This window comes from Thamnophis sirtalis, unplaced genomic scaffold (assembly GCF_051295495.1).
Source record: "Thamnophis sirtalis isolate CommonGarterSnake01/CBP01778 unplaced genomic scaffold, rThaSir2_p1.2 scaffold_9, whole genome shotgun sequence".
In the NCBI taxonomy this organism is placed as follows: domain Eukaryota; kingdom Metazoa; phylum Chordata; class Lepidosauria; order Squamata; family Natricidae; genus Thamnophis; species Thamnophis sirtalis.
In genome coordinates this window covers 77,006,972-77,020,800 of record NW_028261389.1, presented here as the reverse complement: position 1 = coordinate 77,020,800, position 13,829 = coordinate 77,006,972, and the positions used below count along the sequence as shown (strand labels likewise).

Below are 13,829 nucleotides of genomic sequence, written 5' to 3'. Positions count from 1 at the left end.
CCCCTAGTCCTTCTTTTCATCATACCTAGTTGTAGCAACTGAATTTCAGACTCTTTTGTTTAGTTTCCCCCCCCCCCCACCCCATGGCATCATTCTGCTAAACAATTAATTCCCACAACACAAACTATTTACTAAGACTTTATTACTATTATTCTTCTCATCCTTCCTATTACCTATCTCTGATTTTCTAATGTTTTATTTAATTTCCTAGTATGATTTATGTTGATTGCTTAGCATCCTATGACTATCACTGTGTCGTATATTATGATTTATGATGGATGTAGTTTTATGGTGACTATGATTGTGATTTATCACATACAGCTTTTATGTACATTGAGAGCTTATGCACCGAAGACAAATTCCGCAAAGTGTATCCAATCACACTTGGCCAATAAAGAATTCTATTCTATTCTATTCTGTTCTGTTCTGTTCTGTTCTGTATTCTATTCTGATTTCTCCTATTATATTATATTCTTTCCTATTATATTCTGATTTCTCCTATTATATTATATTCTTTCCTATTCTATTCTGATTTCTCCTATTATATTCTTTCCTATTCTGATTTCTCCTATTATATTATATTCTTTCCTGTTCTATTCCGATTTCTCCTATTATATTCTACTCTGATTTCTCCTATTTTATTCTATTCTGATTCCTCCTATTTTATTCTATTCTGATTTCTCCTATTCTATTTATTCTATTCTCTATTCTGCTCTCTATTCTATTCTGATTTCTCCTATTATATTCTATTTTTTCCTATTCTATTCTTTCCTATTCTATTCTGATTTCTCCTATTCTATTCTATTTTTCCTATTATATTCTGATTTCTTCTATTCTATTCTATTCTATTCTATTCTTTCCTATTCTATTCTGATTTCTCCTATTCTATTCTATTCTCTATTCTATTCTCTATTCTATTCTATTCTCTATTCTATTCTATTCTCTATTCTATTCTCTATTTTATTATTTCTATTCTTTTCTCTATTCTATTCTATATTTTATTCCATTCTATTTCTATTCTATTCTATTCTATATTCTATTCTGTTTTCTATTCTATTCTCTTTTCTATTCTATATTTTTTTCTATTCTATTCTATTCTCTATCCCAGTGTTTTTCAACCTTTTTTGTGCAAAGGCACACTTTTTTCATGAAAAAAATCACGAGGCACACCACCATTAGAAAATGTTAAATTTTTTTAACTCTGTGCCTATATTGACTATATATAAAGTAATTCTCCCACGGCACACCTTACACTATGTCACGGCACACTAGTGTGCCGCGGCACAGTGGTTGAAAAACACTGCTCTATCCCATCCCATCCCATCCCATCCCATCCTATCCTATCCAGATTTTATTCCCTGTGTTGCTTAAAGATGACCCGGTGGTTAAGGAGAATTCTAAACTCGTTGACAATGTCTCAGATGACATCCTGACTGCCTGTTGGCTAGGATTGATGATAATAAAGGGTTGATAATAATAAAACCAACTGCCCATAAAAGGATGGTTATTTGGAGAAGAGCCTTAATCGAGAACTTTGCAACTCCTGTTTTACAGACCCGAGCCTCCTTCTCCCCTGTGATTCTCATTGGGACTCATTTAGACATCGCTAACGAGAAGCAGCGTAGAGCTTCCATCGGCAAAATCACCAAGGAGCTGATGAATCAGAAGGGGTTTCCTAAAATCCACGACTATCACTTTGTGAATGCCACAGAAGAGTCGGAGGCCATGGCTAAACTCCGACAAATCATCATCAAAGAATGCCTGGATTTCAAAGTAAGCCATTTCGCTTTAATATACAAGTATAAATAGCACTTAGACTTATATGCCGCTTTACAGCCCTCCCTAAGCAGTTTACAGAGTCAGCCTATCGTCAATCTGGGCCCTCATTTTACCAACCTTGGAAGAATGGAAGCTGAGTCAACCGTGAGCCGGTCAGGATCGAACTCCTGGCTATGGGCACACTTAGCCTGCAATACTGCATTCAAACTACTGCAACCTTTTCGCATTGGGCTGTTTTTCGCCCTCCGGAGTCAGACCCCAGTGAGGCAGAAGAACAGCTGGAGCCTGTTCCCAGTGTGCGCATGCGCAGAGTTGCCAGACGAAGGGAACAGCTAAAGAACAGGGGTCCATTTGGGAGTAAGGCCACAGATGGAGGAGGAATGGCCCAGTGGTGGGTTTCAAAAATTGTTCGAACCTACTTTGTGGGTGTAGCCTCCTTTATGGGAGTGGCTTGCCGCCCATGTGACCGGATGCGAGTGGCTTGCCGCCCATGTGACCGGATATGAAGATGCCGACGACACTTGTCAGAACCACCTTAAATTACCTCCCACACAGCACTGGCATGCATAAGAATAGGATGTAAACCTTGTTTTTTAAAAGGCATCTTTGGTTTGCGTTAAAACAACTTCAACACACGCAATGTTCTGATTGCACCACAAACGCAGTAGTCATCCTTACCTTCCACAGAGGCACTGAGTTTTATAAAGATGAGCATGATTGTGTAGAATATCATATCCAAGGACCAGTGGTGGGTTTCAACAAATTTTGGAAGCTCTTCTGTAGGTGTGGCCTGCTTTCTGGGTCCACTGGTGGAACCTCTTCTAACCGGTTCGGTAAATTTGATGAACCGGTTCTACCGAATAGATGCGAACTGTAGGAACCCACCTCTGGAATGGCCCCTCCCAGAGGAAATAGGAGCAAAAGGGGAGTGGAGTTTGCAGGAGACTATTAGTTCGCTTGATTGGTTCATGACTCTCTGAGACTCCTTGCCAAGTTTTGCAGATATCAGCCTGGCAGCTCTCTAAGCCAGATAAGGTCTGTGACTGTAAATCCTCCCTTGAAAGACTTTGCTGGATGTGAATGAGCAGAATTCACGGTAAATTAATAAAAGGGATTTTTGTTGGGACAAGGAGTTTGCTTCCTGCTCTTGGGAAGCTTAGGTCAGAACATAAGGAATTCATTGAAATATTGGAACGTTTGTTTGTTTGTTTGTTTGTTTGTTTGTTTGTTCGTTCCTTCCTTCCTTCCTTCCTTCCTTCCTTCCTTCCTTCCTTCCTTCCTTCCTTCATTCATTCATTCATTCATTCATTCATTCCCTGCAGATCAGAGACCAGCCCGTGATTGGCCAATTAATTCCAGACAGCTACTTAGAACTTGAGAAGAGCATTCTGGAAATACGCAAGACATTGCCGGCTGAATTCCCCGTGATTGGCCAGAATCAGCTTTACGAATTGGTGCAAGAAAAGCAACTGCAATTGGATGAAAACGAGCTTTCTCACGCTGTGCATTTTCTGAACGAATCGGGTAAAAATACGGCCATTGGGCTGCAATAGTCAATGGGCCTGCCATCCCTTTTTTCATTTAAGAAGTTTGCTTATTTATCCAGCTTTTATTACTTGATAAGTTACCCAATATAGTCTGCATCCAGTTTGGTCACCACACTATAAAAATGCTGGGTTTAAAAAATGTTTTTATTATACAGTTCCTTTATAATGCATCATTTTTCAATTTTACGACAGTCCATCTCTTTCCGTCTCTTTCCTTCTCCTTTCTTTCTGTTCTCCCCTCTGCTTCCCTCTCCTTCCCTCTTTCCATCTCCTCTCCTCCTCTCCACTTCCCTCTCCTTCCCTCTCTCCTCCTCCCTCCTCTCTCTCCTCTCTCCTCCTCCTCTCCTCCTCCTTCCTCTCTCCTCCTCCTCTCCCTTCTCTCCTTCCCTCTCTCCTCCTCCACTCCCCTCTCTCCTTCCCTCTCCTTCCCTCTCCTTTCTTTTCCTCTCCTCCTCTTCCCTTCTCCCCTTCTCCCTCTCCTTTCCCCTCTCTGCTTCCCTCGTCTTCTGACTCCTTCCTTCTTCTCTTCTCCTACCTGTCTCCCCCCCCCCCAAACTCTTATTAACTTCTTGGCACATCTCCTTCGCTTATAAAAAAGGTGTTGAGACTTTAGAAAGAGTGCAGAGAAGAGCAACAAAGAGGATTAGGGGACTGGAGGCTAAAACATATGAAGAACGGTTGCAGGAACTGGGTATGTCTAGTTTAATGAAAAGAAGGACTAGGGAAGACACAATAGCAGTCTTACAAAATCTCAGGGGTTGCCACAGAGAGGAGGGGGTCAAGCTATTCTCCAAAGCATCTGAAAACCAGACAAGGAAAAATGGATGGAAATTGATCAAGGAGATATTCAACCTGGAAATAAGGAGAAATTTTCTGACTGTAAGAGCAATCAATCAGTGGAGCAGAAGTTGCCTTCAGAAGTTGTGGGAGCTTCATTACTGGAGGCTTTCAAGAAGAAACTGGAGTGCCATCTTTCAGGGATGGTGCTTGGAAAGTTTCCCATTTTTCCCCACCCAGTTGAAAGTTCAAGACCTTGCCCCCACACCCACAAGTCCATCACATGGTCCAATCTCCCCACTGCCATGCTGGCAGTTCCACCCCTCCAGTTCCGGTCAGGTGCAGAGGTGCAGAGACAAAGGATGACCTTGGCTTTGTAGAAAGAATGTTGTTATGGCTGCATAGCATCTAACTCCGTACAATCCCATTTTCCCACCATAGAAAATGCATAGTAGAATAATAGAAAGTGTGGCAGGGACAAAGATTCAAAAGAAAAGATGGCTGCAGGCCTGACAACCTCAATGGGGAAGCCAGATTCACTTAACAACCGTGTGACTCATTTAATCACTGCAGCGATTCACTTAACAGCGGTGGCAAGAAAGATCATAACATCGGCCAAAGCTCACTTGTCTCACTTAGCAGCAGAAACTTTGGGCTCAATCGTGGTTGTAAGTCGAGGACTACCTGCAATAAACCATACTATTGTTAAAATGTTCTGTACACACTGAAAGATATTAAAAAGGACTATTTTTTTTATTTAGGTGTCCTGCTCCACTTTCAAGATCCAGCCCTTCAGCTCAGAAATCTCTATTTTGTCGATCCCAAATGGCTGTGTAAAATCATAGCCAGGTTAGTCTCAAATACGGTTCCTAACCAGGTTTTCTGGATCGCTCTATTTTTTTAAATTTTATTTTCTCTTTTTTTACCCCTATGGTGGGTTCCTACCGGTTTGGCGGCCTGGGTCACACCGGAATCAAATTTCTCGGCCAATAAAGAATATTCTTCTTTTATTTGAAAGTTCGCTGATAACCCGGCATTGCCTGGGTATTTATTATAGGGGGGAAATGTCCGGACCAAACGTAATTTCTAATGTTGGATTTTCCCCCTTATAAGAAGGAGCCCCCTTGTGGAGTACTGTGAAGCCATTACTATGGCAACTCCACTGCGCTGTACAGTAGAATCCATTTTATGGCAGTACAGTAGAAGCCATTTGAAGGCACAACAGGCTGTATCTTAACAGAACACACATCCCGAGGGGTGTTAGGGGTGTTTTACCCCCCACAGTATTTGTTTCCAGAGAGTAAGTCATCTGTGTACCAAGTTTGGTTAAAATTACTTGAGGCATTCAGAGTTATGCTAGAACACACACAACACACACACACACACACACACACACACACACACACACAATTTATATATATACCGTATTTTTCGGAGTATAAGACCCACCTTTTTCCCTCAAAAAAGAGGCTGAAAAGCTGTGTGCATCTTATACACTGAATACAGCATTTTTTGCCTCCGAAACCCTGCTTCCTTCACCAAAATGGCCGTGCAGAGCCTCTAGGAAGCGTATAGAGAGCTCCTGGGGGCTGGGGAAGGCAGAAATGAGCAATGCTCGTTTTTGCCCTCCCTAGCCCCCAGGAGCATTCTATAAGCCTCCTAATGGCTATCCATGCTCCCCTTTTTTGACAAAAAAACGGACCCGTTTTCGCGAAAAACAGGCCATTTTGGGGAGGTTCGCAGAGTGCAAAAACTTTTTTTTTTAAATTTGCCTCTTTAAAACCTTGGTGCGTCTTATACTCCGGTGCGTCTTATACTCTGAAAAATACGGTAGATGAAGAGAAAAGCTTGGTGTGTGACATGATTTTAAAACTAAGCAAATCGTAGTGGAGTTTTGTGAGACGGATTTCTCTTCCGTAGATCTTTACGGTGAAGGTGGATGGCTTTACCAAATACCCCAAAGGGATCATAAAGCGTTCAGATGTGGAAAAATCCCTGCTAAAGAACAGTAAATTCCCTGAGATTTGCAAGTGCCAATACTTCAAGCTTCTAGAGAAATTCCAGATTGCTCTGCCGTTAGGAGACGATCAGCTGCTTATTCCGAGCAGGTAATCAAAAATTAAAATTCATTGTTACGTGAGCATTTGCAGTGGGAGGGAGAGTCTGTGGTACAAATAACATCTCATGCATTATAAATTCATTAGAGACCACGTGATTTATTAAGTTTGCAGGTCTTTGGTGCTTCTGAGCTTGGTTGTTTTCTTGCAGACGTTTTACCACCTGACTAGGTAACATCATCAGTGCTAGAAGGGAGTGGGGTGTGTTCTCATTTTATATATACCAGTGGCTTTTCCTGTCAGTGTTGCTGGGGGTGGCCTTGGTGATTCCTTACTATTGTTTAAAGGTAAAGGTTTCCCTTGCACATATGTGCTAGCCGTTCCCGACTCTAGGGGGCGGTGCTCATCTCTGTTTCAAAGCCGAAGAGCCAGCAATAGCAATAGCAGTAGACTTATATACCGCTTCATAGGCCTTTCAGGCCTCTCTAAGCGGTTTACAGAGAGTCAGCATATTGCCCCCAACAATCTGGGTCCTCATTTTACCCACCTCGGAAGGATGGAAGGCTGAGTCAACCCTGAGCCGGTGAGATTTGAACCGCTGAACTGCTGATCTAGCAGTAGCCTGCAGTGCTGCATTTAACCACTGCGCCACCTTGGCTCAGCACTGTCCGAAAGCATCTCCGTGGTCATGTGGCTGGCATGACTCAATGCTGAAGATGCACGGAACGCCGTTCCCTTCCCACCAAAGTGGTTCCTATTTTTCTACTTGCATTTTTTAACATGCTTTCAAACTGCTAGGTTGGCAGAAGCTGGGACAAGTCAGGGGAGCTCACTCCGTTACGCGGCCCTCGGGATTCGAACCACCAAACTGCTGACCTTTCTGATCGACAAGCTCAGAATCTTAGCCACTGAGCCACCAGGTCCCATTATTATTGTTTACTGTTCGTTTATTTCTCTGAGTTGGTAGTTCCTTGCCTTCTTGGCTTCTTGATTGTTGGAAAAGAAACAAAATTCCAAAATACCTGTTCTCCAACAATAACACACAGAGGAGGATTAACCATAATATTAACATTAGGCCGGGGCTGTTAAACTCACAGCCCATGGGCCGGATGCATCACAGGCTGGCCACGCCCATCCCCGTTTTAGCAAAGGGGAAAAAATCGTCCTGTTCTCCAACAATAACACACATAGAATCTCACACCTGAGAATTAACATTAGGTCAGGGGTGTCAAACTCGCAGCCCACGGGCCGGATGCATCACAGGCTGGCCACGCCCATCCCCATTTTAGCAAAGGGGAAAAAAATCGTGATATGTCACGTGACAACAACGTGGTGATGCGAGTTTAACACCCCTGCATGAGACCAACAATGAAGATGCAAACAAATCAAACCTCACTTCCTACTAGCACTGATAATGTTACCTTGTTTGGTCATGAAACATCTGCAAGAAAACCACCAAGCTCAGAGAGCACCAAGGACCGCCTCCCCCCTCCAGTCCAAACCGGAGCTACAAATATTCTCCTTTATCGGTATGTTGGAAACCATTTGCTTTCTTTAAATCATAATGCATGAAACGGCTATCCGCAATAGGCAAAAATCTAGACTGGAAATGGCAGGTTTCCATTGGAGAGAGCGTCAAGAGAGGAATAAGCCTAGAGTTATTACGTTGTCACAAGTTCCATTTAACCCCGAGCTTCTCTTCTGTTATTTCATTTGTATCTGGGTCACCGAAGCAAATTTGGTTGTGGCCCGCCAGCTGTCTGCATAGCTGGCAGCAGATTCTCACAGTGAGGAGGTTGGGGAGGAACATGGGCCAGTCCTGGAGTCTGGGGAAGACTCGGACGAGGGCTCTGTGTCGGAGGCAGAGAGGGGGCCAGAGCCGTATGCCAGTTCTCAGCTGCCTTCGGAGTCAGACATCAGTGAGGCAGAAGAACAGCTGGAGCCTGTTCCCAGTGGGCGCATGCACAGAGTTGCCAGACGAAGGGAACAGCTAAAGAACATGGGCCGACTTGGGAGTAAGGCCACAGGTGGACAATGAATGGCCCCTCCCAGAGTAAATAAAAAAGGAGCGAAAGGGGAGTGGAGTTTGCAGGAGACAATTAGTTCACTTAATTGGTTTCTGATTCTCCGAGGCTCCTTGCCAAGTTTTGCAGATATCGTCCCTGCAGCTCTCCAAGCCAGAGAAGGTCTGTGACTATAAATCCTCCCTTGAAAGACTTTGTTGGATGTGAATGAGAAAAATTCACAGCAAATTAGTAAAAGGGTTTTTTTTGCATTTCCTACCATTTGTGCAAAGATCCCAAGGTGTACAATAAATCAGAGGGACGTCTTAGGGATGCCTGCTCATTGTTATAAAGTCAGCCAATAATTAACAACTCAAAGAAGATACTCTGCTCCTTTTGACTGTCAACCCCCTTGCCAACTTGGGGAATGAAAAATTCAAAGAAGTGAAAAATAGCTCTGTTTTAAAATGTCTTTCTTTCTTTCTTTCTTTCTTTCTTTCTCTTTCTTTCTTTCTTTCTTTCTTTCTTTCTTTCTTTCTTTCTTTCTTTCTTTCTTTCTTTCTTTCTTTCTTTTTTCTCTTTAAGCTTGTCAGATCAACGGCCTGTGATAGAACTGCCTCACTGTGAAAACTCTGAGCTTATCATAAGACTGTATGAGATGCCGTATTTTCCTATGGGATTTTGGTCCAGGCTGATTAATCGACTGCTCGAAGTGTCTTCATACATGCTTTCGGGAAGAGGTACAAGAATAGAAGGAAATTAGCTAAATCTGTACAAAGGGTCTCTGCTATTAGTAAACGAGCTGAGTTACCACGGGTTTTGAGCAGTGGTAAAATTCAGTATTTTTTTACTACTGGTTCTGTGGGTGTGGCTTGGTGGGCGTGGCAGGGGAAGGATACTGCAAGATCTCCCTTCCCTCCCCACTCCAAGGGGATGCTGTAAAATCTCCATTCCCCCCTACTCCAGGGGAAGGATACTGTAAAATCTTCATTTCCTTCCCACTCCAGGAGAAGGATACTGCAAAATATCTATTCCCTCCCCACTCCAGGGGAAGGATACTGCGAAATCTCCATTCCCTCCTCACTCCAGGGGAAGGATACTGCAAAATCTCCATTCCCTCCCTACTCCAGGGGAAGGATACTGCGAAATCTCCATTCCCTCCTCACTCCAGGGGAAGGATACTGCAAAATCTCCATTCCCTCCCTACTCCAGGGGAAGGATACTGCGAAATCTCCATTCCCTCCTCACTCCAGGGGAAGGATACTGTAAAATCTCCATTCCCTTCCCACTCCAGGGGAAGGATACTGAAAAATCTCCATTCCCTCCCTACTGCAGGAGAAGGATACTGTAAAATCTACATTCCCTTCCCACTCCAGGGGAACAATATTGCAAAATCTCCATTCCCTTCCCACTCCAGGGGAAGGATACTGCAAAATCCCCATTCACTCCCCATTCCAGGGAAAGGATACTGCAAAATCTCCATTCCCTCCCCACTCCAGGGGAAGGATCCTGTAAAATCTCCATTCCCTCCCTACTCCAGGGGAAGGATACTGCGAAATCTCCATTCCCTCCTCACTCCAGGGGAAGGATACTGCAAGATCTCCATTCCCTCCCCACTCCAGGGGAAGGATACTGTAAAACCTCAATTCCCTCCCCACTCCAGGGGAAGGATACTGCAAGATCTCCATTCCCTCCCCACTCCAGTCAAGGATCCTGTAGAACATCAATTCCCTCCCCACTCCAGGGGAAGGATACTGTAAAATCTCCATTTCCTTCCCACTCCAGGGGAAGGATACTGTAAAATCTCCATTTCCTTCCCACTCCAGGGGAAGGATACTGTAAAATCTCCATTTCCTCCCCACTCCAGGGGAAGGATACTGAAAAATCTCCATTCCCTCCCTACTCCAGGGGAAGGATACTGCGAAATCTCCATTCCCTCCCCACTCTGGGGCCAGACAGAAGTGGCATTTGCTGGTTCTCCGAACTACTTAAAATTTCCACTACCAGTTCTCCAGAACCTGTCAGATTTCACCCCTGGTTTTGAGTCCTGATTCAATGACTGAGATTTGGTTTCTGAAGTCATTTATGTGGTTGCTTAATTCACATTACATTTTTAGCAGAAGCTCTGAAAGGCTATAGGCTGAACCCTATTTGGTAAAGGATCCTGTGTGAATTAACAATCCTTCCTTTTCTCCTTAGAACGAGCTCTTCGTCCTAACAAGATGTACTGGAGGCAAGGCATATATCTGAACTGGTCTCCAGAAGCTTACACCCTGGTGGAATCTGCAGTTCTGGAAAACAATCTAAACAGCTTTCTGAAAATCACGGTCCCTTCCTGCAGAAAAGGTTAAACATATGTCCCAGCCTTCCGGAGGGTGTGTGTGGAAATTAGAAGCTGTGTTGTGGCCTCTCAGACGCTGGCCTACTTCCAGCAGCCAAATCAGAGGAGGAGGAGGAGGAGGAGGAGGAGGAGGAGGAGGAGGAGGAGGAGGAGGAGGAGGAGGAGGAGGAGGAGGAGGAGGGAGTGAGTCAGGGCTATCATCAAGGCAACCTGAGAGCTCCGAGGGGGAAGAGGGAATGGAGCTGGCAGAGATAGAGACAGCGGCTGAGCTTGGCTGTCCGTCAGCCCTTGGATGGAGAGTCAACAGCCCCCAGGTCTGGAGGTGGCTGATGAAGAAGAGGAAGAACAGCTGGGTCCTGATTCGCAAATGCACCGAAGGCAGAGGAGAGGAGAGCAGTGGAAATCTATGGGATGGTCCTTGGGACAGAAGAGCCATCGCTGCTAGCGAGGCCCCAATTTAGCTCTGGGGATGTGCAGAAGGCAGAGGAGAGGAGAGCAGTGGAAATCTATGGGCTGGTCCTTGGGAAGGAAGAGCCACCGCTGCTAGCAAAGCTCCACTCTAGCTCTGGGGATAAGAGGCAGGGGGCAGAGATGAATAGATGTGGCAGAGGAGAGGAGAGCAGTGGAAATCTATGGGCTGGTCCTTGGGAAGGAAGAACCACTGCTGCTAGCGAAGCCCCACTCTAGCTCTGAGGATAAAAGGCGGGGGGCAGAGATGAATAGATGTGACAGGCAGCTACTCATCTTCTGGCCAGATGGACTTGTTTGCCTGCAAGATAAACTTTTTGCCGGCGCTCTTAATAAAGGAAACTTTGCGTTCACTTCAGAGGGTTTGTCGTGTTTGAGGAGCCGGGTCGACCAACACGTTGTTGGTTTTGCTCAGCGGAAAACCTCGTAGCTTATTTCTAATCAGAGATGCAGCAAACCACGATTTTTAATCCTCTTTCCTTCCCCCCCCCCCCCGGCTTTCTGAAGGTTGCATCATTTTGGGGCAAGTTGTAGACCACATTGATTCTCTTATGGAGGAATGGTTCCCGGGTTTATTGGAAGTGGATATTTGTGGCGAAGGAGAAACACTGTTGAAAAAATGGGCTTTGTACAGCTTTGAGGACGGAGAGGAACGTCAGAAAATATTGCTTGACGACCTACTTAAAAAGGCAGAGGAAGGTAGGTTTGTTACGGTATTTCGAGCAAGCCGTTCCAAAATACTTTCTCGGTTTACAGCCATGATGGCCAACCTGTGCCACGCATGCCACAGGTCGCACACGGAGCCATATATGCTGGCGCCTGAGCCATCAGCTCCAGCGCACATGAATACACCAGCCCGCTGATTCTCGGCTTTCTGGAGGGCCGGGGGAAGCTATTTTTGCCTTCCCCAGCCCCCCCGGAGGAAATACCAAGCTCAGCTTGGACGCGAGTAGTGTGGCGTGCATGGGGGAGGAATGTGCAGGCGCATGTGGGGGCGCACTCTGTGTTATGGGTGTCGGCATGCGCAAGCACTATTGTGCGTGCCCCCTCGCATTTTTTGGCGCCCGACGACAAAAAGGTTAGCCATCACTGGTTTATAATAATAAATGTATACCTCTTGCCATCAATTTCATAGTATTTTTACGTCAAAATAACAATCTGATTACTTTCCAGCATACAGCAAGAATTAATAATAGCATGCTGATCCTTGCAGATTTATTTATAAGGTATATATATATATATATATATATATATATATATATATATATATATATATATATATATATATATATATATATATATATATATATATATATATATATATATATATATATATATATATATATATATATATATATATATATATATATATATATATATATATACTTAAAGTCACAACCCCTGGTATGCCCAAGTGTGGGAGGAAGGTCACACTTCCACTCTCTGTCAGGCTCGTCACAAGAGTCCATCCAGACAGAAACCCAAATTTTTTTTACTGTTGCCTTTGTTATATTTGTGTTTTTTTATTTGTGCTGATAAATAAATAAAGGAAGACTAGTATAGATCTATTTAAAGCTATTTAGCTCTCATCAGCTAGCCATATCCTTACTGGGATTCGAACCTGTGCTCTATTGCCTCCAAGGCAGGGAGTTAACCATATATATATATATATATATATATATATATATATATATATATATATATATATATATATATATATATATATATATATATATATATATATATATATATATATATATATATATATATATATATATATATATATATGTTTTTATTTGTGCTGATAAATAACTAAAGGAAGACTAGTATAGATCTATTTCAAGCTATTTAGCTCTCATCAGCTAGCCATATCCTTACTGGGATTCGAACCTGTGGCTAGCTGATGAGAGCTAAATAGCTTGAAATAGATCTATACTAGTCTTCCTTTAGTTATTTATCAGCACAAATAAAAACACAAATATAACAAAGGCAACAGTAAAAATATTGGGTTTCTGTCTGGATGGACTCTTGTGACGAGCCTAATGACAGAGAGTGGAAGTGTAACCTTCCTCCCACACTTGGGCATACCAGGGGTTGTGACTTTAAGTATATATATATATATATATATATATATATATATATATATATATGTATATGTATATGTATATGTATATGTATATGTATATGTATATGTATATGTATATGTATATGTATATGTATATGTATATGTATATGTATATGTATATGTATATGTATATGTATATGTATATGTATATGTATATGTATATGTATATGTATATGTATATGTATATGTATATGTATATGTATATGTATATGTATATGTATATATATATATATATATAGAGAGAGAGAGAGAGAGGGAGAGGGAGAGGGAGAGGGAGAGGGAGAGGGAGAGGGAGAGGGAGAGGGAGAGGGAGAGGGAGAGGGAGAGGGAGAGGGAGAGGGAGGGAGGGAGAGAAGCAACTTAGAACTAAGGAGAAATTTCCTGACAGTTAGAACAATTAACCAGTGGAACAACTTGATTCTAGAAGTTGTAGGTGCTCCAATACTGGAGGTTTTAAGAAGAGATTGGATAAGCTTTTGTATGAAGTGGTGTAGGCTTTCCTGCCTAAGCAGGGGGTTGGACTAGAAGACCTCAAAGGTTCCTTCAACTGTTATTCCATTCCATTCTATTCTTTATTCTATTTCTATTCTGTTCTACTCTATTTATTCTTCTATTCTATTCTACAGTGGAATTTGGTTTTACGTATCAGCGATTTAGAAAATAGAGGTTCTACAGTATTCGTTTACCTTTCCGTTTAATCAGTTACACTTCTGTTCTTCTGTCTCCGTCAAG

At 43.0% G+C, this 13,829-nt stretch overlaps 1 protein-coding gene across 1 annotated transcript in view; it reads left to right on the top strand.

Moving 5' to 3' along the window:
- Positions 1-13,829, top strand: part of LRRK2 (leucine rich repeat kinase 2) — an 88,115-nt gene that overhangs the window by 50,446 nt on the left and 23,840 nt on the right. The window contains exons 31-37 of the mRNA XM_087722336.1: positions 1,555-1,773; positions 3,102-3,303; positions 4,865-4,956; positions 6,024-6,211; positions 8,749-8,903; positions 10,363-10,509; positions 11,480-11,671. Coding sequence (XP_087578462.1) covers positions 1,555-1,773; positions 3,102-3,303; positions 4,865-4,956; positions 6,024-6,211; positions 8,749-8,903; positions 10,363-10,509; positions 11,480-11,671 — 1,195 coding nt within the window. The remainder of the gene's footprint in view (positions 1-1,554; positions 1,774-3,101; positions 3,304-4,864; positions 4,957-6,023; positions 6,212-8,748; positions 8,904-10,362; positions 10,510-11,479; positions 11,672-13,829) is intronic.